General features: G+C 37.3%; 2 protein-coding genes across 2 annotated transcripts; one reads left to right on the top strand and one right to left on the bottom strand.

Annotated features, from left to right (window-relative positions):
- Positions 1-14,272: 14,272 nt before the first annotated feature.
- LOC122005895 (BTB/POZ domain and ankyrin repeat-containing protein NOOT1-like) lies at positions 14,273-15,925 on the bottom strand. Its single transcript, XM_042561138.1, has 2 exons — positions 15,488-15,925; positions 14,273-15,420 (listed from the first exon to the last, which is right to left on the bottom strand). Exons 1-2 carry the CDS (start codon positions 15,902-15,904, stop codon positions 14,569-14,571), a joined length of 1,269 nt encoding a protein of 422 aa, XP_042417072.1. The 5' UTR covers positions 15,905-15,925; the 3' UTR covers positions 14,273-14,568.
- Positions 15,926-19,910: 3,985 nt separating this feature from the next.
- On the top strand, positions 19,911-23,410 carry LOC122005896 (50S ribosomal protein L6, chloroplastic-like). Its single transcript, XM_042561139.1, has 3 exons — positions 19,911-20,053; positions 20,446-20,754; positions 22,925-23,410. Exons 1-3 carry the CDS (start codon positions 20,019-20,021, stop codon positions 23,259-23,261), a joined length of 681 nt encoding a protein of 226 aa, XP_042417073.1. The 5' UTR covers positions 19,911-20,018; the 3' UTR covers positions 23,262-23,410.
- Positions 23,411-24,590: the final 1,180 nt, after the last annotated feature.

The raw sequence follows: 24,590 nt of genomic DNA, 5'->3' as shown, positions 1-24,590 counted from the left end.
TCTTAAAGATCAGAAGGTCATTGTTAGCACGAATGCCCGATTTTTAGAAGAGGACTATATAATAAGCCATAAGCCCATGAGTGAAATTGTTCTAGAAGAAATGAGAGAGGACACGTCTACTTTAGTACCAACAGTGCAAGATGAAATATCACAAGAAACTGCAACACGTATCACAAATGATACACAACTACAGACAGTGTCTCGTTGTAGTGGGAGGGTTGTAATGCAACCTGAAATATTCATGTTTTTGGGAGAGTCTTCAGACTTGATCCCAGGTAAACATGAACATGATCCCCGAACATATGATGAAGCACTCCAAGATAAAGATGCACCATCTTGGCAAAGAGCAATGAATTCAGAAATAGAATCTATGTATTCTAACAAAGTCTGGGAGCTAGTAGAACCATCAAATAGTGTAAAAGTTATTGTTTGTAAATGGATCTACAAAAGGAAAAGAGGGACAGACGAGAAGGTGGAAACCTTCAAAGCAAGTCTTGTTACAAAGGGGTATACTCAGAAAGAGGGAATCGATTATGAGAAAATCTTTTCGCCAGTAGCTATACTAAAGTCTATCCGGATACTCTTATCTATTGCTACTCATATGGATTATGAGGTTTGACAAATGGATGTAAATACAGCTTTCCTTAACGGAAGTCTTGAAGAAAACATCAATATGAAGCAACCAGAAGGGTTTATTGCAAAGGACAAAGAGCATCTAGTATGTAAGCTCAATCGGTCTATTTATGGACTAAAGTAAGCTTCAAGGTCTTGAAACATCCGATTTAATGAAGTAATCCAGTCGTATGGATTTATTCAGTGTCCGGATGAGTCTTGTGTATACAAGAAGTGTGATGAAAATGTGGTGGTATTTCTTGTACTATACGTAATGACATTTTGTTAGTTGGAAATAATATCAAAGTGGTGTTGGAAGTAAGGGTATGGTTGTCCAAGCAATTCGATATAAAGGACTTGCGAGAATGTGCACATATTCTCGGGATCAAAATAATAAGGGATCGCAAGAAAAGAATGTTGTGTTTATCCCAAGCTTCATATATCGATACGATCCTAGCTCGTTTTAGCATGCAAGACTCTAAGAAAGGTTTTCTACCTTTTAGGAATGGAGTATCTTTATCTAAAGAGATGTCTCCGAAGACATCAAAAGGGATAGAAGAAATGAAGGCAGTTCCTTATGCTTCAGCTGTAGGAAGCCTAATGTATGCTATGTTATGCACGAGATCGGATATCTATTTTGCCATGGGCATGGTTAGCATATATCAAAGTAATCCAGGACAGGGTCATTGGACTATCGTAAAGCATATATTAAAGTACATGAGAAGGACTAGATATTATATCTGGTTTACCAAGTAGATAATTTGCTCTCTGCAGGTTACACGGATTCCGATTTCCAATCAGATAGGGGCAATAATAAGTCTACATCAGGCTATGTGTATACTTTAGGAGGTGGAGCCATAGCATGGAGGAGTGTTAAGCAGAAATGCATTTCAGACTCAACCATGGAAGCTGAGTATGTGGCAGCCTCTGAGGCAGCCAAATAAGTTGTATGGCTCAGGAACTTTTTGATGGACTAAGATGTGATTCCTGGTTTGCCCAAAATTATCACAATTTATTGTGATAATAACGGTACAGTAGCAAACTTGAAGGAACCACAAGCCCATAAGGCGAGTAAACACATTGAGCGCAAGTACCACCTGATACGAGACATCGTAAAGCGAGGAGAAGTTGTTGTCGCCAAGATTACATCAGAAGATAATCTGGCAGATCCTTTCACTAAGGCCCTTTTGGTGAAAGCTTTTGATCAACACGTTGAAGGGATGGGAATCAGATGTATGGCAGCGTTTATGGCAGCATAGTCTTTTAGTATAAGTGGGAGATTGTTAGAGTGTATACTAAAAGTCTAGCTTTTTGTATAAACATTTATTTTGAAATAAGAATCACATTGGTCAAATGTCTACATTTATCCTAAGTGTAGTTGTCTGTTTAATTTATATTGTAGATAACATGGTGTGAGGAGATACACAGAAGTTCATGTTATCAGTTCCTTATAAATTATAAACAGTTGCTCACAACCAAGATGGAATGGGACAAATCATTGGAGTGGTTGTAGTGTAATTAGGTAATAGTTTATCTTGACTAATAAATTATACGAGTACACTATGAGTGTATTGAGCATGACCATTTGAGGTAGTTTCTTTTTATACTGACTATATTAAAGAATAAAACCTCTGTTATTATGTAAGTGCGTACTCTTAATCATGATATAATAACAAGCACGCATATTTAATATTTATTTCTTTAATTTATCAAAGGGTACAATTTAGCTTGTTAAATCAATAGGCCTGATAAGTTGGGAAATGATATCATTTATATAGTGTGTTATTGATTATAGAGTGAAACTGTGCCCTAGTAATCTAGATTGATGATGTCCCCTTGAGGAGCTCATAAGGATTGTCATATAAACCCTGCATGTGGACTTAGTCTGACATGACAATAAGGTTGAGTGGTACTACTCTTGGAACTAGATATTAATTAAGTGAGTTGTCAGTAACTCATTTAATTAGTGGGCATTCAATATCTTAAACACAGGGAGACTAACGTACTCATAATAAGAAGGAGCCCATATTGTAATATGGGATTGGTGTGGTAGTGCAATAATAACTCTTTAGTGGAATGAGATATTATTGATGAACTTGAGTTGGGTGTTCGGGGCGAACATGGGAAGCTCAAGCTCATCGGGAGACCAAAACCAATTCCTCCTCTCGGTCCCTATTGTAGCCTCTTATTTATAAAGTATTATATCCACCAAAAACCCAACTTTTTACCCACCTCTTGGCGGCCGGCCAAGCCTAGCTTGGAGCCCAAGCTAGGGCCGGCCAAACCAAACCAAGATGGGAGCCTAGTTGTGGCCGACCCTAGCTTGGAGCCCAAGCAAGGGTGGCCAGCCACATTAAGGTTAAAAGGAGTTTTAAATTTTGAAATCTTTCCTATTGTGGGAGCCATGGTTTTAAAAGAAAGTTTTAAAATTTTAAATTTTTCTACAAAGGATTAAGAGAAAGATTTGATATCTTTCCTTATTTGTAGTTAAGAGAAAGATTTTAATTTTTGATAAAATTTTCCTTTTTTGTAACCATCCACATGTTTTAAAAGAGAGATTTTAATTTTCCTTTTATAACCAACAAGGGATTTAAAAGAGAAATTTTTATTTAAAATTTTTCTTTATGGAAACAAATAAGGAAGTTTTAATTTCATGTTTAAAACTTTCCTTGTTTGGAGCAATAGGGGTGGCCAGCCATGATAAGAAAAAAAAGGAAGTTTTAATTTTTATTTTAAAACTTTCCTTTTTAGTCATTGGCAAGGAATATAAGGAAGTTTTAATTATGTTTAAAATTTTCCTTATTTTCTAAGACTAAGGAATATAAAAGACAATGAGGGGGTGCCTCGCCCAAAAAAGACATCTTCTAATCCTCCTCTCTTTTTCCTTGTGGTCGGCACTTCCTCTTCCCCTTTTCTTCTTCTTTGGTGGTCGGCGGCATCAACCCTTGTGGAGATATTGGTGGCCGACTTATGCTTGAAGGAGGAGTAGAGAATGGAGGCATTGTTTCCTAGCATCCCTTGAAGATTGGTTGGTGGTCGGAACTCATCATCCTTGAAGGTTGTTGGTGGCTGAAACTTGGAAGCAAGAAGAGAAGGCTTGGGTGGATTTCATCTTGGTAGATCATCGCCCACACGACATCCAAGAGAAGGAGAGGAATACAATAGAAGATCAAGAGGTTTATAAGCTACATAAGGTATAACTAGTTATTAGTTTCCGCATCATAACTAGTTCATCTTTTGTATAGATCTTGAAAAACCAAACACAAGAGGTTATCGATTTTAGTTATAATTTTTGTTATCGATTTTCATTTCGATTTCATGTTTCGATATTGTGCTTCTATCGAGGTCGTTGTAGTTAAACCTAGTTTACTGTGAGAAGTTTAAATATCCGATTTCTTTGAAAGGCTTTGTCTAGGCAGTGGTGGATGATCCCATACCCAAGAAGGCCTAGTGCCTCGCTACGTTTGACCTGGAAGAAAATCCTTGAAATAGATATTTGATCAACTTCTGTAATATGGTTTAACTTAGGAAGATCACATAGATTAAACTTGAAGTAAGAATGTTAAGTTTCGTTCCCAATTCAAGTTTAACTTCTGAAGGACAACTTGGATTAATAATGTTAAGCATTGTTTGCAATCCAAGTTTGACTTCAGTAGAGCACAAGGGTAGCTAGGAAAAGTTCTATGCTTGTACAAAATTTTTATACAAGGGAACTAGAGCGGTATTTCGAGTAGCAACCAACAACTCCCACTTGCTTCCTGCAAAAGGAACTCTTTCTCTAGGAATGCAGTATGCCTTGAAATAAACACCTTTTATTCCAATAAATAAATACTTATCAAACTTAGCATCCAACTTGTCTGATACAGTCCTCTTCACATAGGTAGGACATCCTCATATCTTCAAATAAGATATAAGAGATTTTTTACTAATCCATACCTTATATGGAGTAGTTAAGATTGCCTTGTCGAGACTTTGTTTAGCAAGTAAACGATTGTCATGAGCGTATAACCCCAAAAGATTTTGGAAAAATTTGCACAATCCATCATTGACCTAACTATGTCTAACAGGGTTCAGTTACGCCTTTTTTATACACCATTATGTTGTGGCATATAAGGAAGAATCCATTGAAACAATATACCATTGCCCCTTAGATATCTTAAAACTCTTGGCTTAAATATTCACCACCTCGATCAGATCGAAGTATCTTGATACTTTTCAAAGGTCGTGCCGTTACTACTAGGTTATAAGGGACGACGGTCGACGGTCGACGATCCGAGGGTCGCCAAATGGGCCGACGACATAAGGGCCGACGGTCGACGACCCGAGGGTAGCCAAATGGGTCGCCAAATGGGCCAAGAGGGCCGGGTCATTACAATAAAAAGGCGCCTTTTTATTGTAACGACCCGGCCCTCTTGGCCCATTTAGCGATCTCACTTGGTTACCAAGATTCATAAACTCTAATACTTAAGCCTGGAGGTTTAGAGTTCGAATCCTGGGGAGGCAAAAATCCACTGCCAGGGGTGGAAAGTCCTAGTGAGTAACGGCACGGCCAAGGGTCGTCGGTCGACGACATGAGAGGTCGCCAAATGGGCCGACGACATAAGGGCCGACGGTCGACGACCCGAGGGTCGCCAAATGGACCGCCAAATGGGCCAAGAGGGCCGGGTCGTTACAGATTGGGTGGATTTCATCTTGGAAGATCGATGCCCACACGACCTCCAAGAGAAGGAGGTCTAGAGTTCGAATCCTAGGGGAGGCAAAAATCCACTGGCTAGGGGTGGAAAGTCCTAGTGAGTAACGGCACGGCCAAGGGTCGTCGGTCGACGACATGAGAGGTCGCCAAATGGGCCGACGACATAAGGGTCGACGGTCGACGACCCGAGGGTCGCCAAATGGACCGCCAAATGGGCCAAGAGGGCCGGGTCGTTACAGATTGGGTGGATTTCATCTTGGAAGATCGATGCCCACACGACCTCCAAGAGAAGGAGGTCTAGAGTTCGAATCCTAGGGGAGGCAAAAATCCACTGGCTAGGAGTGGAAAGTCCTAGTGAGTAACGACACGGCCAAGGGTCGTCGATCGACGACATGAGAGGTCGCTAAATGGGCCGACGACATAAGGGTCGACGGTCGACGACCCGAGGGTCGCTAAATGGACCGCCAAATGGGCCAAGAGGGCAGAGTCGTTACAATAAAAAGACGCCTTTTATTGTAACGACCCGACCCTCTTGGCCCATTTGGCGGCCCATTTGGCGACCCTCGGGTCGTCGACCGTCAGCCATGCCGTTACTCACTAGGACTTTCCACCCCTGGCAGTGGATTTTTGCCTCCCCCAGGATTCGAACTCTAAACCTCCAGGCTTAAGTATTAGAGTTTATGAATCTTGGTAACCAAGTGAGATCATCTCACTTGGTTACCAGGATTCATAAACTCTAATACTTAAGCCTGGAGGTGTAGAGTTCGAATCCTGGGGGAGGCAAAAATCCACTGCCGGGGGTGGAAAGTCCTAGTGAGTAACGGCACGGCCAAGGGTCGTCGATCGACGACATGAGAGGTCGCCAAATGGGCCGACGACATAAGGGCCGACGGTCGACGACCCGAGGGTCGCCAAATGGGCCGCCAAATGATCTCACTTGGTTACCAAGATTCATAAACTCTAATACTTAAGCCTGGAGGTGTAGAGTTCGAATCCTGGGGGAGGCAAAAATCCACTGCCGGGGGTGGAAAGTCCTAGTGAGTAACGGCACGGCCAAGGGTCGTCGGTCGACGACATGAGAGGTCGCCAAATGGGCCGACGACATAAGGGCCGACGGTCGACGACCCGAGGGTCGCCAAATGGGCCGCCAAATGGGCCAAGAGGGCCGGGTCGTTACAGTTCTGCCCAAAAAATTTAATACTAGGTTTTGGCCTAAGTAGCCCATGTTCGATTAGGGTAGCTTCGGTCAGATCCACTAAGTCTAGTGCACCAGGTAGAATACATAAGATTCAGCCTAGACATGCCTTCGACAAAGCTTCCTTGACGTACTATCATCCCAATTCATTCTGATGCTATGTTATAGGGTTGGGTAAACCTTTTTAACTAACCGTTCTAAGCAAAAAGTAAACCTAATCCTAATCATATATAATAGATTGATCACATTAGTTGAACTATTTTTCTATTTGAGTCATAGCTTAGATATAGTGTATCTAAGTAATGGATTTGACTCTTATAAATCAAGTATAGGTTTGATTTGATTGGTTTAGTTAAACATTTTATTGGAACCCATGCTTCGACTTGACTTTTAACATTTTGACTAATTAAGGACAAATATGGTTTGTTTGTTTGATTTGGTTTATAGCCAAGTCTTGATTCATTGTACACAGCTTGTTGTGATCCAAGTACTATATTTAGGTACTTGGATCCCAATTTGAACTTTTCCAATATTTTCTTGAGTCACTCGACTTGACCTTTCAACTTGGAGTTTTCTTCCTCAAGTTTTTCAACTTGAGTTGAAGTTCCGACTTGAACTTGGTTAGTCGAGTCACTCAAGTTAACTTGCTTCTTAAGGTGGTCTATTTGCTTAAGTAGCAAGTTATTTTGTTTTTCAATTTTTGATAATTTTTTAAATAAACATTTAACTACTTTAAGTAAATTTGACTTTGAATAAATCATTACCATATTTGGATCTTCAAAGACGGATGCAGAACTGTGACTTCTCTCGAACTCGATGTCGATCTCGGATTCGGTGTTGGTTTTGGACTCGTATTCTTCCTTGGGTTCAGAGTCTTCATTTCTTGCCATAACTGCAAGATGACTCGAGTATTTTGGTTTTTCTATGTCAGATTCGTCGGAAGATGTCTCGTCCCATGTCGCATGTAGGGTTTTCTTCTTTCTTGTCGACTTGGGTCTTTCTTCCTTCCGATTTGGGCATTCATTTTTGAAATGCCCCTTCTTATTACATCTGTAACAAATCATTTCTGATTTATTTTGCATTTGGTTGATTGGTGTCCTTTTAGAGCTTCTTTTGGATTTCTTCTTTGTTAGTAATCTCCAGACCATATTGACCAATTCTTCTTCATTTGTTGAATCGGAGTCTGCCTCGCTTTCTGATTCGATCTTTGTTCTTGATTTGGTTTTCTTGCTTGGACTTGCATACAAATCAACTCCTTTCTAGACTTGGCTCAAGTTAGATTGTTCGTGTATTTTTAATTCGCAAAATAACTCATCTAGTTTAAGAATTGAAAGATCCTTAGAAACTTTGTAAGCATCTACTATTGATGCCCACAAAGCATTCCACGAAAAAGCATTTAGTGTGTACCTTATTATGTCACGGTCCTCCAGGTTGTGTCCAATCAGATGGAGGTCATTGAGGATGTCCTTTAGTCGAGCGTGTAGTTGCGAAGCCATTTCTCTAGGGAGCATTTTAATATTAAATAAATTAATTAATAGTAGATCTCTTTTATTTACCTTAGACTCATTGGTCCCTTCATGTAGCTTTACCAGACAGTCCCACAATTTTTTAGTATTGTCATAGGGGCCGACTCGGTTCAACTCCTCCATTGTGAGCCTGCACTGAATGGTGTTGATCACCTTGTAATTTAGTTGTACTTTCTTGATCATTGGGGGAGTCCAGTCTTCTAGTTCTAGTGGCATCCATCTTTTATTGGAGGTGTGTAGCCTTTTAGTATTGTAAACCACAGCTCAATGTCAGATTTAAGATAGCACTCCATTCTGTTTTTCCAATAGTTGAAGTTCTCCCCTTTAAATAGTAGAGGCTAGATGGTGTTGTACCCTTCTTGATAGGAGTTCGACATCCTTGTATCAAAAAAATAAGACAAGTAAATTTCCAAGACTCTCGTCTTGGAATTAGTAGTGCTGGAAAAAGAATTAAGAAAAAGAATAAGGGAAAAGAAATTTTTTTAAAAGTACTCGAAAAATGATTAAGTACTTTCAGAGCTACAGGGCTCTGATACAATTATAGGATCGAAAGAGTGTAATAGAGGGGGGTGAATATCGCGCTTTTAAAAACTTTTCTTTTAATCGTTTAAATCAAAGTCGTGCAGTGGAAAATAAAGAACAGGTTCAGTTACTTGGTTCAGAACCTAGGTCGACTCCTACTCCAAGACCTGCGATCCTTGATCGCACCACTGGGCAATCCACTAAAACTCTTATTTCCGAAAACCTCGGAAAGAAGCAATGCGTACAATATGCAAAAATATAAGATAGTAACAACCTACTATCTTATGTGAGTTTAAGTACAATGCAAGCTTTTTAAAATAAAAATATACTGACACTTGTATGGAAGATGATGCTTGGTCGGCGCTTGAATGAAGTAGTTGCTTGCGTGAAGATGAGTTGTAGAGCAGTAGTACGAACAACAGCAACTAGCATAGAGATGAACTTCGAACCCACCAGATTTAGTTACCCAGCCTCGGACCTCAAGCTCACTTTTATAAGAGTCGTCGGCATTCGGTCGATCGATCCTAGGTTTGGTCGATCTAACTAGATCCCTTCCATCTTCGCTGAGCTCCGATGCTGATTCGATCTTCGACATTTAATGGCATTAAAGTGTTCGGTCGACCGATCACTTTTTTCGGTCGACCGAGCAGAGAATTTCCCTGTTCGCTAAGATTTGCACTTAATGTTGTATTGATGAGGTGATCGTTCGGTCGACCGATCAGCTTAGTTTCCTTCTCTTCTTCTGACTGAACTGATTTGTGCCACATCCTTAGGGTTTGGTCGACCGATCCTTTGGTTTGGTCGATCGATCGAGCTTTGATTAGATTTCGCTCTAGTTTGATCTGAACTGGTGTCTGTTCTGAGTTAGCCTTGTTCAGTCGATCGATCCTCTTGTTCGGTCGACCGATCAGGCCGAACCTGCAAAACAGAGTTAAACAGTACATTCTTGCAAAATAGAGATTAGCACAGTAATATATAAAATGCATGGGTAATAATAATAAAGTTCAACTGTCTTGATCTCAACTTGGAAATCTTTCCAATTTTTTTAGTTGGATCAACGACCTTAGGTTATTCCTTTCAGGAATACGACCTCACTGTTGCTCCTCCAGTTGTTTACCTCAACCTACCTGCCAAAATTTGATCCTCCAGATCTATTTTGACTTTTCACTTAGCCTTGATTGGTTCGCCAGGACTTTCTCTCAATCTTCGGTCTTCGAGACCTCTCGATCTCACTTCCAAGTGTCGAGTCCTCCGACCCACTTGGTCTTTCCACCTGGGTTCCATGATCTGCTAAGACTTCTTCTGCCTAGCCTCCAACTAGGTCTTTCCTGGTTGAGTAAATAGCCTACACACTTAATCAAGTTGTTAAATTACAACAAGACTTAACTTGAACCTTTGACAATATCAAAATTTAGGTTTGATTCTGGTGCAACCTACACTAACAGGATTGGTATCCACCATAGATAAGAACAACTTTAACTTTGGTCAATAAGTCATTCTTAGCTATAGCGGTAAGTAATAAGTTTACCGATTGCATATCGCTTATATGCAACTATAACATTATGCTAGCAACTAATTAATTTTCGGATAAACATCAGGTTGTTAATACATTAATAATTACATCAAATACATATCACCCAACTTCACCTCTATCCACATTGATCATGACTTTAGCACAACAAATCAATGCTTTAAGTTTAAAATCAACCTGTTAATCATAAGATTGTATCTCTATGGTTTGAATAAATTTAATTTCAAGTTAAGCTTGACTTTGGCAGAAAACTCAAACAATAACATAAACTCTAGTTCTTACCATATTAACGAAAGGTGTAGGTTTTAATATTATATAAGAGATTCGGTCTCATCTACATCATGCAAGTATTCTATCTATATGACATTATACGCATGATGTAAATAATGACATAACACATTGCACGCATGACATAGATGATGACATGATACATTGCACGCATAGCATAGCATGACACATCACATATATAGCAAGATCTAATCACATCGCACACATAGCAAAATCTAATCATGTTATAATTAATGCATATACATGGCATACAATATGGCATGAACATGACATAAATTTAAATATATTATAATTCTATTTTAGAAATAAAAATATGTTATAAATATAATTTTAATAAATCAAGATTTATCTAATCAAATTAGGAAACTAATTTCTAAATTTAATTAACATATCTCATCTAGAATATATCTATCAATCAATAATCTTTAATTATTTTATAAACAAATTTCTAAATTAATTTCATAACCATTTAGGAAATAAATCATTAATATTTCATAATTTATTACCAAATAATTTAAAACTAAATTTTTTATGATTTTCTAAATATTTCTAAATTTGGTATTTCCTAATAATTTATGAAACTTTCTAAAAAAATAGAATATTTTAATAAATCTAAACATTTCAAAAAATATAATTTCTATAATTTAATTCAAAATAACTCAAATATGTATTTTTAAATAATTTCATAATCTTTTCAAATTTGGTATTACCTAATAAATTAGAAAATTTTCTAAAAATTGAATATTTCATAAAATTTTAAAAAATTTCAGAAATGATAATTTTTAAATTAATTGAATATTTTTAAATTTAAATTTTTAAAATTATTTCAAAAACTTTCCAATAGTAGAATTTCCTAACAATTTAGGAAACTTCCAAAAATGAAAATTCTTAATAATTATAGAAAAATTTCAAAAATTAATTACAACACTAATTACAAATTGTAAAATAATTTTATGATCATACTAATGCATGATCGGGCTCTGATATCGCTGTTGGGATATGTCTGATGTGGTGTATGCTAAAAACACATTTTGTAAGCATGTACAGCAGAAAACTTAACGATAAATAAACTAATTTATTATATTACACACACCACATGCATGTAAGATACAATCATGCAGATAATATTTTAAAATAAAACGAAATCAAATAACAATTATTTTAGGTATACCTTACCAATGACCTATAACAAGAAGGGCATCAAACTTTTGCGACATTATTAAACCTCGCCTCTATTCATATCCATGCAGAGCTCTTCAAGACAACTACAAGAGAATAAGCTTTGCCTTCGAAAGGTACAAGCCACGAGCGAAGGAGAAGGATCAAGAAGAGGAAGAAGAAATAAAAGGAAAATCTTCTTCCTTTGGGTGGCTCACGGCAACAAGAGGAGACACTCTTATTGTGGTCGGTGATAAAAGAGAGGAAGAGAGAGAGGTATTGGGTTTAGATTTCTAAAATCTAATTAAGCTAATAATTAATTGTCTATTAATTCTCTCTTAACCATATCAATATATAATCATCTTTAATGAGTTGGATTAGAAAGCTCAAATCTAATCCATTATGCCTTAACCAAAAATTAGCCCATTAATCCCTTGGTTTGGCTCTCAACTAAATCAAGTTGGTTCATGGCTAAACCAAATTGGTTCATGACTAAACCAAATAGGGTCCAACTCTTTCATAAGAGATGTTCATCAACGCTTCTGTTCCGACAAATAATTTCATATTTGTCTTATGTATAGTCCAACCAAATATTTACCTCTTGATTTGAGCATTCTATTCTCTAACTTATTTTACGTCTTTTAGAGAATCGTAGTGCGTGTGACCCAATAGGTTCCTAGTTTATCTTGGTTGTCTATAATTAACTAGCTAATTATAAAACGATCATGAATGACACCTAATAGTACATCATGATCCCAATTAATCATAAAATCACAGTTGATCTCAGAACAAATTTTGAACCCTTCAGTAGCTATAGTGAGTCATGTCTCATTCTTTTAACTCATCTTATACTCACTTGGTTCAGGACATAGTCTATGTATCTATACCCCCACTAGGCTGATTATGTTACACCTAGCCTAAGTAATATTTCCTAGTTTTGCGGATTCAAATTACTCGTATATGTATACAAGAGTCATATACTCTTAACATATGATGCTTTGGCCAAAGACTTTGAGCAATAATCCTAACGAGTGACCATAGGGTATATGTCTCCTCACAAGGAGCAGTGAATCCTCTGTGGGCTATCCAAGCACCTTCGGACACTTCGACTTATACCCAATCATCTTAAGTCCACACCTCCAAGAGATGTTTGTTTAAGATGTCAAAGTATAAGTCTCTATAACCAAGATAACTTGTATACCTCAAGTCAAAAGAAATTTGCACTCGAACTACATTAAGAAATTTACAAACATATTCATATATGTAGAGAATCATATGAAGTCTTACAGCAAGTCACTTCAATGAACTAATTATAATAACTAGCATCTACGTTTAACTCTCGACATCCTAATATCCCCAGCTAGTGAAAAATAGCTGCTTGGCCGAACCAAGGAGTATAACTCATGCTAGTCTTAGAGAATTGATGATGTCCGAATGCACCAATTCAACGACTAAGGAAATTTCAATATATTCATAATTACACATGTAGAGATAATTATAAGTTGTAATCCAATTACAAATTCTCTCATACTATGAATTATATTGTGGGCATTCAATAAATGAGTTTAAGACTATTCAAACATATAGTATGAGCTCAAATAGTGAATCTATATTTATCAAACAAATAGTAAAATCATAAGACGATTGCCTTAGGACATCCATCAAAATCTAACACAACCTTGACCCACCTAGATTTTCACATATCTGGCTTCACTCATCAGGACTTTTCACCACCTAACTTCACTCACCAGGATTTCCCTCTTCCTAGCTTCACTTACTAGGGCTTTTCACCACCTGAGTTCATTTACTAGGATTTCCCTCTGCCCAGCTTCACTTACTAGGGATTTTTACCACCTAGCTGCACTCACCAAGATTTTCCTCTGCTTAACTTCACTCATTAGGGCTTTTCATCTAGCTTCACTCACTAGGACTTTTCTCACTGCCTAGCTTTACTCACTAAGACTTTCCAACTGTCTAACTTCACTCATCAGGATTTTCCGCTGTCTAGCTTCACTTACCAAAACTTTCTAACTGCTTAGCTTCACTCACCAGGACTTTCCAATCTGTCTGGCTTCACTTACCAAGACTTTCCACACCAAGTATATTGTCAACACTGACTCACTTGGATTTTCTTCTTCTTCCAATGTTCTTGTTGGTCTTGCCCTTGCCTAACCTCTAGTTGAACTTCCCAATCAAGTATCTGGTCAATCTTAACATACTTGACTCTTCTGGTCAACTTTTGATCGTCAATATCCCATATGGATAATTGCACCTACAATCTCCCTACAGTATCAAACATCAAAACTCAAATATCAAGACTCAAGTTTAAGTCAACTCAAACTTAGTTAGCCTGGTCAACATTGACCTAAGAGAAATTGCACCAACTGAAATTAATAATCTTGATAAGGTAGTAAAGTGGTGGTCAAAGTTAACAAAAGGTAGCTCCCAACTCCATGTAATTCCCAACCCTGGATCATTCCCGACTCCAGATCAAGTGAAGAACGAGAAGACACAACTACAACTCTATAAAAAGTCACATGCTCCCATAGGTGCAGGTATATGCACACACATCTAGACTTTTAGAAATCCTAAACCATTGTTCTCCTTCTCCTTCTACATTCTACCTATCTGAAGACTTATTTGAGAATCGAAGTGGCTATGCTGGAGAACATTTGGCCGTTATTCTAACCCTCCTCTTATTGTTTTCTTCCATTCAATCTCCAGCTAATTTCTCCATCAGTTCCTGGTGTTTCTGGGTGATCGACGATTTAATCATCTTTAATGTCAACTCATTGATAGTTCGCTCGTTGATAGTCTTAGGCAGGATCATTATCAAACCCACATGAAGACTGAAACTTCACCAATACATTCTTGTGAGAAACTTTACATTGACAGGAGCTAGCCTCATTTTATTTATTGAATTTTAAAAAAAAAAATCATATAGCTAGTGGTCCCAAACCCTAGATACTGGTATGTACGTGTGATCTTTCTGGTATGCTACTAAATATGTGAAAATCCGAGAGATTTGATTGTGGGTTTATATTTACCGAGGGTAGACATTCATGGAGTGGTGATGCGCAATGGCGGCGGCGGCGCCGCCTTTATTGTCGTTCGTGTTGGCGGCGGCAGCTGCCTCGCGTGACATGACGAGCACAGCTGACTGGAGGAGCTCGAGGGAGAGGCGGAGCTTGTTGGGATCGACGTGGGCGAGGCCAGCGGCGCGGGCTCCCTTGAAGTGGAATTCGGAGGAGAGGCCGCGGAGGAAGTCGAGGGGCGTGACGGCGGAGGCGTCGAGGGAGCGGGCGGTGGGGTCGGCGTTGTGGTCCAGCAGCACGGAGACCATGTCCGGGCAGACCATCTCGGCAGCCACGTGGAGCGGCGTCTTGCCCGCCGGCCCCGCCCGGAGGTTCACGTCCGCCGCCCCTAGCTCCAGTAGCTCCTTCATCACCTCGCGGCTGCAGTTCTCGACGGCGTAGTGGAGCGCGAGAGCATCGTCGAGGTTGAGCCCCTCCACCATCACCATCAGCTTCACCTGCTCCACGTCCGAGCTGTCCAGCGCCCGCCGCATCCGCCGCAGCTTATGCTGCTCGTCGTCCAAGCGACGGTCGCCGCCGCTGGGGACGGTGAGCTCGCCGGTATGCAACTGCACCGGGAATAAGCCTCCGGCGCCACCGCAGCCGTACTCGAGGGAGGTGATCTTGAGCCGGATCTCCTCGATGCCGACGACCACGTCGAGGGGGAGGTACTTGGCGAGCACCTCCGCCGGTAGGCCGGACTTGGCTACCAGGTGGGAGCACGCCGTCCACAGCTGCCCCACGTTCTGAATCCTCGACGCCATTAGCACCCTCATCGCTTCCTCGATCGGCGCCTTCTCCACCATTCCGACCAAATGCCTCTGCAATCACATGCGTTCATTTTATACGATTATCATGCTTCGGCATCGTAGCCGCCAAGATTCGCACCTGAGCGAGGAGGGCAAGGGGATTAAGGTCCAACAAGCGGGCGGCGGAGAGGGTCTCAAGGGCCAAGTCCACGGCGGCGGGGCAGTGTGTGTGACAGCAGGTGAGATCGGGGCAGTCGGCGCGCGCCTCGTGCTTCTGAGGCGTCAGCGAGACCCGGCCGCTGTAGAGGAACTGCAGCACCAGGAGGAAAACCTCGTAGCTGACGGCGATCACCGGTATGATCCCGACGACGCCGCCGCCGCCTTCGGAGAATAACTTCCGGAAGAAGAGGGAGCGGGCGGCGAGGATGCAGCGGTGAGCGTGGATGACGCGGCCGTCGACGCTGAAGCTGACGTCGCTGAAGCCCTGTCCGTGGATGAGCAGGTTGAGGTAGTCCGTCGACAGCGACTTCAACGCCGTCTCCTCCTCCTGCTCCATTTCTGCAAATTACCTACCTATCAACCACGTTCTCTCAGCACTTTATATATAAAAAATGTCACCCAGCTCGTCAATAATATAACCCAAACTCTAATCAGAAATTCTAATTAACATAATAAAAAAATTATCTAGCATTTTATTATTCTGCGGGCGTAGTCATTTAGGATTTTTAATTTAGGATCTAGAATTATATTATAATATTAAGTTCAAAAAATTTTCATATTAATTTTTTTTAAGTGCTCACCACAGTAAGGTCCTTAGAGTGAGCACCTAATATATTTTTTTCCATTTTTTTAAAAATTTATTTAAGTTAAATATTAAACCCAAGCTCAAATTTTTTTTAAAAAAAAATTATACTATGTACTCACTAGGTATGCTGCATAAGGTGTGCAGCATAACAAAATCTTTCATATATAATCTTACCTGAAATTGATGAAAATGAAATGTTGGATCTGTGGCTCAAATGTTGACGAAATGAAAACTTTTTACTATCCAAAGATAACTTCGAAACACTCTTGTATGTCAAGAGAAGCGTTAGTGACCAGACTAAGGAAAGGGTTGCAGCGTAGAAGACTAGAAGGGGTCCCAGCGTAATAGGTCCTTCGACACTCAAGTCAATAATGGATAGAAAGTGATGAATAGTAATATGAATAGTGAAAATTGTGTAGTCTCGCCTAATGTGAGCGTATCTGCGCCTATAGATAGAAACTCATTTTTATAGTGTTACTATTTGTCTGTACAAGAATCTCAAAGCGTTTTTAAAAACGAACATATCATAAAGATACTTTGACACCTTTCTAAAATGAACCAGTAATCTCTGCGTTTGGCAGAAAGGAAGTTTTTGATATACAACTCACATATAGAATATTCACTGTTCTTCGTAGCACAAAATGTTAAAAAGGAATATAAGGTCGTTGGACTAGGGGACCCACAAGACAAATCGACAAAGTTTTTCCCATGATCCAGTCGACAGTCACTTGACCAATCGAGCATATAAAATGTCGTCGGGGACTCGTCCATGACTTGACTTATCGGTTTTGACCAAAGAATTCAATCAGACTAGGCGTCCCTTCTGTCCGATTAGATCGTAGTTCCGATCGGTTAAAATATTCATCTATATTGAGAGGCTTGGCATTCGACCAGCCCGCTAGTCCGGTCGGATAAGATTGACTACACTGACTTCAAGGGTTGACATTTCTTTGACTTTGACTATCATATCAGCCAACCTCTTAGATTTGACTTGACTCAGGGACCCTTATCACAATCGTCGTATCAATATACACACATACACAATAATGTTACACACCTAATCTTGTAAACCTTATGAGCTCCAATTGCATTTTGTTTTGTTTTGTTTTTTTTTTTTTATAACTTAGTGTTTAAATTTTAGGGTTTAGAATTTAGTCGATAGTATGTAAGCTATAAAATTTTTTAAAAAAACCAAAATATATATATATATATACCTTGAATAATATAATCTAAATCCTAAAGTTTAAATTCTAAATTCTAAACATAAACTCTTAAAAAAAATTAAAAATAAACTTGGTGCTCCTAAGGTGAGCACAAGCTAAGTAGGGGTAACATTATATTTATAATTTACACCTAAAAGCATTCTAAAAAAAATCGTTTTAATTTTTTTTATTAATACTATAATCTAATTCTTAAATTCTACTGATAAAATATAATTAATATAATTGATAACTTAAAAAAAAACTAAACAAAATAAATAAAAAAATATATACTATGCTGCACCCTTAAGCTGTACACCCTGTGAGCATTCTTAAAAAAAATTATTTTGATTTTTTTAATTAATACTATAACTCAATTTTTTAAATTCTAAAGGTAAAATATGATTAATATAACTGAGACATCTATATCATGAAAACTATTTGAGTCTCTTAAATAATTAATCATATATTTTTTCTAATTTTTTTTATTTATCTATTTTTATATATTTACACATCCTCTTTAATATCATCATTCATAATTTAACAGTTTGCATTGTATAAAATCTTATTAATTTTGAAACAATTGATAGTGATCAGAAAAGTAAATTGGGTGTTTTAAAAAAAAAACTGAACGAAGATATTGGGCTTTGTTAAAAAAAAAAAATTATGGGGTTGGTTGGAGGAACGTGGTCATTATAAAATTATTCATGCATATAAATTTAGAAAAATCAGGGGCTGGATAACAAGTCGCGATCACTAAAAAGTTGTTGTAAATGATAATTTACTAATAGGATACGATATCCCGATTCGAATGAAGAATATAGAGGTTTTTTCTTATATCCAATTAGAAAACCCAGATAATCAGGTATAAAATTTTTTTATTCAAATATATATATATATTAAATTCCTCCAAATCACTAATAAAATCTAAAACCCCTTATCAGAATCCTGATGTTTTTTATAATTTGCACGTTGGAGAATAAAATTAACTACGATTTCTTTTTAATTCATCTTTCCATTTAGATTATAATTTTGGATAAATTAGATAGTCAGAGGTTGTCGACAATAGACCGATTGTATAGTGTCGAGTAAAAGGTAGCCTGTCCACTATTGGTAGTTTTCAGTCGTATGATTCGACTCAAAACTATTACTTAAATGAAAAAATAAACTTAAAAAAATTATAACTAATTTTAATAAGATTTTAACCATGTGACTTATAAATTATAGAGCTCTTATAACTCAAAACATATTTTCAATTTGAAATTTATATATACTTTTTCATTCTGCCCCTTTTTATTATTTCTTTCCTATTTAATTTGTTGCCGATATTAGGGGACCCGCTAAGGTAGCGGATATATCTTTTCATGTTTAATTTGTTAATTGTTATTTTTAATTTTTTTCATATTTTTTTAAAATTTGATAAATATCTATAATTTCATCTAAATAATTCTAATTTTAAAAAATATAATAGTACATGATAATATATAATTGGGTAGGATATGGATATCTGATCCATCAATGAATATAGGTATGAATATAGATATGAATATAAGGATGAGAATAAAAATTGAATATCTAATTTAGATGAAGACGAATTTAATAAATTAGGTTGGAGACCAAATATATAAAATTTGACTTAAGTTCTACTTATTACCTTCTCTAATTCTACATGCTAATATTTATTAATTAAATTATTTAAGATTGCAATCACGGTGAATTGTATTTCCATGCACGTGCCATAAATTATATTTAAATCATCAATTAATTTTTATTTTTTTGTCACATGGATAATTTTATTATTTATAAGGGAAGAAATTCAAGGACTCTGTTTAATGAAACACCCATTTTCACTAAAAGACAATATAATAAAAGATTTTTTTTTAAAAAAGAGTTTATTAGTTGAACAATATAATTTTTAAAATAGAGGTGACATTTTGGAATCATATTATGAAATGTCAATATTAAATTTAATGTGTATTTAAAAAATAAATTTAAATATATGCTGATGATACGAGTATAAATAAAGCATTGTATAACCACAAAGCTTATGCTTTTTTTTGAAAAAAATAAATGAGAATTTGAATTACAACATGTTCCACGTGGAGTTTCTTCTGGGTAGCAGTGGTAATTAAGGAAGGATAGATTTATTATAATAAAATAAGAGATTAATTTTTTATAAATATATATTTTAGAGAAAAAAAATTCTCTTAGTTAATTTGATGGGTGATTCTAAACTGACCTCAAAATTTATTTATTTATTTATTTATTCTTAATTTAGGATGAAGTGTAAAAAGTGTATGATATAATCATATTTTACTATGATTATATTAATTATCTGTTAAAACAAATTCATCAGTTGAGATTTATGAGAAATTGAGAAGACACTGAATCATTACCCTGGGTTGGATTTCTGATTAAATTTATTCTTATAATAATAATAATCATTTATTATTATAATGAATTTAGGGAAAAAATATTATTATTATTATTTTTTTTTTAAAAAAAAAAAAATTAGTTGCGTTCCTCACCCGTTATTATCCTTCCCCGACCCGTTAAGCAGTGGGGGGATAGGGATAGCGTAAAGATAACGCGTGCGAAGGAGAGTGAAGCCGGGAAGGTGAGCGAGCGAGAGAGAGAGAGAGAGAGAGGAAGAGACGCACTCGAGCATGGCATCGCTCACCACTTCGATTCACTCCGCCTGGTACCTCTTCTGCTTCCTCTCTTCCTCTTTCGGGATCCATTAATCCGCAAGTTTCGCTTTGGTTTCGTCGCGCGCGTGCTTTTCTAGGGCATATTACTTGTTGAGTTCGTGAATCTGGGAATCTGATCGAAATATTGTTCCTTTACTCGTTTGCTTGCTTTATGTTTTGTGATTCGCTGCAAATGGTAGAGATCACAGTTCACGCGAACGAATTTCATGTTTGCGCATCACGTTGTGTAGGTTTAGGAATTGGTCATTGCAAAATCCTGTCTTTACTACCTATCGTGCTTAAATTCGCTGTGGACTTGGTTGAATTTGTTGTTTGAGAGGTTCAGGGCGTTCATCTTGTGGCATATTGAATGGATTGACTCTTTTTGGTTCTCATGTTTCAGCAACTTGAACGCTGCGTTTCTTGGCGATAGAAGTGGTCTCTCAGTTGCTGTTGCTCCTCTTGGTCACGTCCGGTTCGTGCGGAAGCTGGTGGAGTGTAAAGATTCCAGGATTGGGAAGAAACCAATTGAAGTGCCTTCCAATGTGACCATTACATTGGAAGGACAGGATCTCAGAGTTAAGGGGCCACTTGGGGAGCTTTCAAGAACATTCCCTCGCGAAGTGAAGGTTGTAAGAGATGAATCTGGGTATATAAAAGTATCGAAATCTGTTGAAACTAGAAGAGCAAATCAAATGCATGGACTTTTCAGGTTTGTTGAATTCTCTAGCTCAATTGTTGGCAATTGATGGGTAACTTTTATGCTATTGAATGTTTAGCTTTGATACAACCTACATGAGAGCCTCTATGGATTCTCATAGATTTCATTGGAGATCTTCTTTAGGTAATTGCTTATGTTCTTTTTCTAAGTTTATGATTCTTGTGATCTATAAGTCAGTAGAATAAATCACTGAGGTCTTCTTTAGGTCCCCATTACCAGGGCTTCTCAGATATTGATCATTAGGTGGCTTCCGTACCTTTCACACAACCTAGTTCCTTCGAATATCCTTTTTCTTCCAAGAACAGAAAATTCAGTTGGGTAATGATGATTTCTTTAGTTCTTAAGAAATTGTACTTCTATGTTCATTTGGAGTCTTGTTAGCACATTGGTTTGTTAGATAATGGATTCCTTTAGTTAGTTTCAGGCTAACTTGGTTTACACTCGTGTCGGCCTTTGAAACTCATAATTCTCATGGATAAAATAATGGTTGGGTTCTCAAAAAGATTCAAAAAGAGACTTCGACTAGTTGGAGTTGGGTACCATGCCATGTTGGAGGCAAGGACCTTCATCTCAAAGAATAGGAAATTCAGATGTACGAAGATGATTTCTTTAATTTCTTAAGAAATAGTAGTTCTATGGTCGTTTGGTGACTTGTAAAACATTAGTTTGCTAGTTAAGTGGATTCCTTTAGTTAGTTTCCAGCTAGCTTGGTTTACATTCATGTCAGCCTTTGAAACAATAAAATGATGGTTGGGGTCTCAAAAGGATTCGCAAAGAGACTCAACTAATTGGAGTTGGGGTACTGGGCCATGGTGGAGGCAAGTGATAGAGATATAGAAACAGAGAAAAGAGAAATAAAACATAAAACAGAGAATAATATTTTAGATGATCTTATTGCAATATTGCTGCAGCTAAAGGATATGATTATGATGCAGCTAACGGATACAACATAAAACATATGATAAGTTTGGAAATATTATCATTTACTATTGATTCATGTTGATCTTTGATTATGATGCCACATAAGGTAAATCTCGATTGATTGAAATCAATTCAAGATTATTATTCTTGATTATTATTCTTGTTCTCATTACCCCGACAAACTCAACGGGAGTGCTTGGACGTTGAGTTTGATAGCTAATTTATTAAAGTGGTGTTTGGACAATGGCTTGGTGAATATGTCAGCAAATTGATCTTGAGATGTGGGAAAATGAAAGTTGTCAAGTTGCTACATGAACAAAATGAAAATCAATCTCCATATGCTTGGTACGAGCATGAAAAATTATATTTGCGTCAAGGTATGCCGCTCCAATATTGTCACACCATATTTTGGGTGTAGTGATTGTGGAAAGATGCAATTCTAAAAGAAAATATTCCAGCTATAACTTTGTATTCAACTTTAGTGCTTGAGTGAGAGACTATTGCTTCTTTGAAAGCCAAGAAATATGAAGAGACCAAGAAGTTTGGCTAGAGAGGGCAGAGCTCGCTGCAAAGAAGAGATGGGAACACATAAAGAAGGGAATAATAATAATAATATGAAGTTGGCTTGAGGAGCATGGCTAGCAACAACTAGTGGCGACGGTAGAAGAAAAGGAGCACAGAGACGAAAAGGAGGAAGAGATGAAGTGACGGTGCCGTAGATTTTATGGCTCTAATACCACAATAGAGATATAGAAATAGAGGAAAGAGAAATAAAACATAAAATAAAGATTAATATTTTGGATGATCTTATTGCCAAAGGACTTATTTAAAGTTGTCTAAATAATAAATGAAAAGATAAAATATGACACACAATCGTAATAATTATAATCATAGCAATAAATGTGATAAACTTGGAAATATTATCATTTGCTATTGATTCATGTTGATCTTTGATTATGATGCCAAATAAGGTAAATCTCAATTGATGGAAATCAATTCGAGATTATTATCCTTAATTATTATTCTTGTTGTCATTAGCAAGGACCTTTTTCTCAACTTATCCATTTTCTTCAAAGAATAGAAAATTCAGATGTACTAAAATGATGTCTTTAATTCTTAAGAAATAGTAGTTCTATGTTCCTTTAGCCACTTGTAAAACATTAGTTTGTCAGTTAAGTGGATTTCTTTCGTTAATTTCTGGCTGGCTTCATTTACACTTGTGTCGCGTTTTGAAATGCAGAACTCTCACAGATAACATGGTGGTTGGGGTTTCAAAAGGATTCGAAAAGAGACTTCAACTAGTTGGAGTCGGGTACCGTGCCATGTTGGAAGGCAGGGACCTGGTTCTCAACCTTGGGTTCTCGCATCCAGTTAGGATGACAGTTCCTGAAGGTTTGAAAGTGAAGGTGGACGAGAACACCAGGATCGCCGTCAGTGGGTACGACAAGTGTGCCATCGGTGAGTTTGCAGCTGCTGTAAGAAAGTGGAGACCTCCAGAGCCATACAAAGGCAAAGGTGTCAAGTATGCAGATGAAATTGTGCGACGAAAGGAAGGCAAAGCTGGGAAAAAGAAATAGACCTGAACAATTTATGTACTTTGTTTTTGTTCTTGAAATGCTTGTGCTCAGAATCTCATATGCTGATTGTTTTTGATGGCCAATATTGTAGACTTTCCGGTCGACATCGAAACTAGTCTGTAGTAAAATATCTGAACTCGTCACTTTTACATCTGAGTACATGGTTGAAGAACCTGTGAATAGATTGTCTGATACATTCGGCGATTTAGATGTGATTAAGTATGTATAAACTAAAGCATGAAAATAAGAATACGGAAATTCTTAAACTATAAAAACTTGTAGCGACCTCTTGAAGACGAAGAATAAATTTTATGTTTGTTGTAATTTTGCAACCTCGGATGATCTTCAATGGTGAAAACGAGTCTCTTGTTCCACAATCTCTCTTGAATCATCCTTGGATTTTATGTTTGTTGTAATTCTGCGAATCTTCTGTTCTACAATCTCTCTTGAATCATCCTTGGATGTTCCTTTTATAATGGAAATTATCCTAGGCGTAAAAGAGATATTTTATCCCAAAGAAAGTGGGCAAGATGGGACCTATCATGCCCACATTCCCATTTCCTACCTCTTCGACTCATCCAAGGTAAGCCATTAAGACTAGTTAGTCATAAAGACTACATAAGTTGTATAAACTATATAAGAGTTTAGTTACAAAGATTATATTAGAATATCCAATCCATACTTAGAGAAAATAGTTCGTGCGACAGCAAGCACAAGCGATAGTCGCTAAGAAGATTGTTACACCTTACATAGTCGTTCTCTGAGCAATCAATGCTAATAAAGTCATTACACTTTATTTAGTCGCTCTTTCAAATGAATCAGAGACACTCTCATAATGGCACATAACCTCTCTTCTGGTGGTACATATCTGTTATCCAGGAAAAATCGAATCTCCTGGTGGCACATAACCATTATCCTGGAGATATCCATGTCTTACTATTTATCCAGATTAAATAATCTTTAGTTACATCAATATAAACATTTCTAATCTCTCATATTGACTATTATGTCAAGAGCATGTTCTATATTCAATATTCACAATTATTTCTATATATAACAAAAATGGGTTGACCAATGAATAACATCAAAAGATACAAATCTATTTAATCTTCTTTTTAAGTTAGAATCTATTCATTCTAATCAATAGATTTCCTAATTATGCTCCGTAGATCGAATTATACATAGTCATAGGATACATGCTAAAATAGTAATCACTAATTAAAACTTCAAGTAAACAACTAAATAGTCACTTAAGGTAAAATAGAGATTAACTTATAATCTCAAGAGTCTCACATAGTGGAGAAATAGGGGTTCATTCTCCTACTACCC

Source organism: Zingiber officinale, chromosome 7B, assembly GCF_018446385.1.
Source record: "Zingiber officinale cultivar Zhangliang chromosome 7B, Zo_v1.1, whole genome shotgun sequence".
NCBI classification, from domain to species: Eukaryota; Viridiplantae; Streptophyta; class Magnoliopsida; order Zingiberales; family Zingiberaceae; genus Zingiber; species Zingiber officinale.
This window is presented reverse-complemented; position numbering and strand designations above follow the sequence as displayed.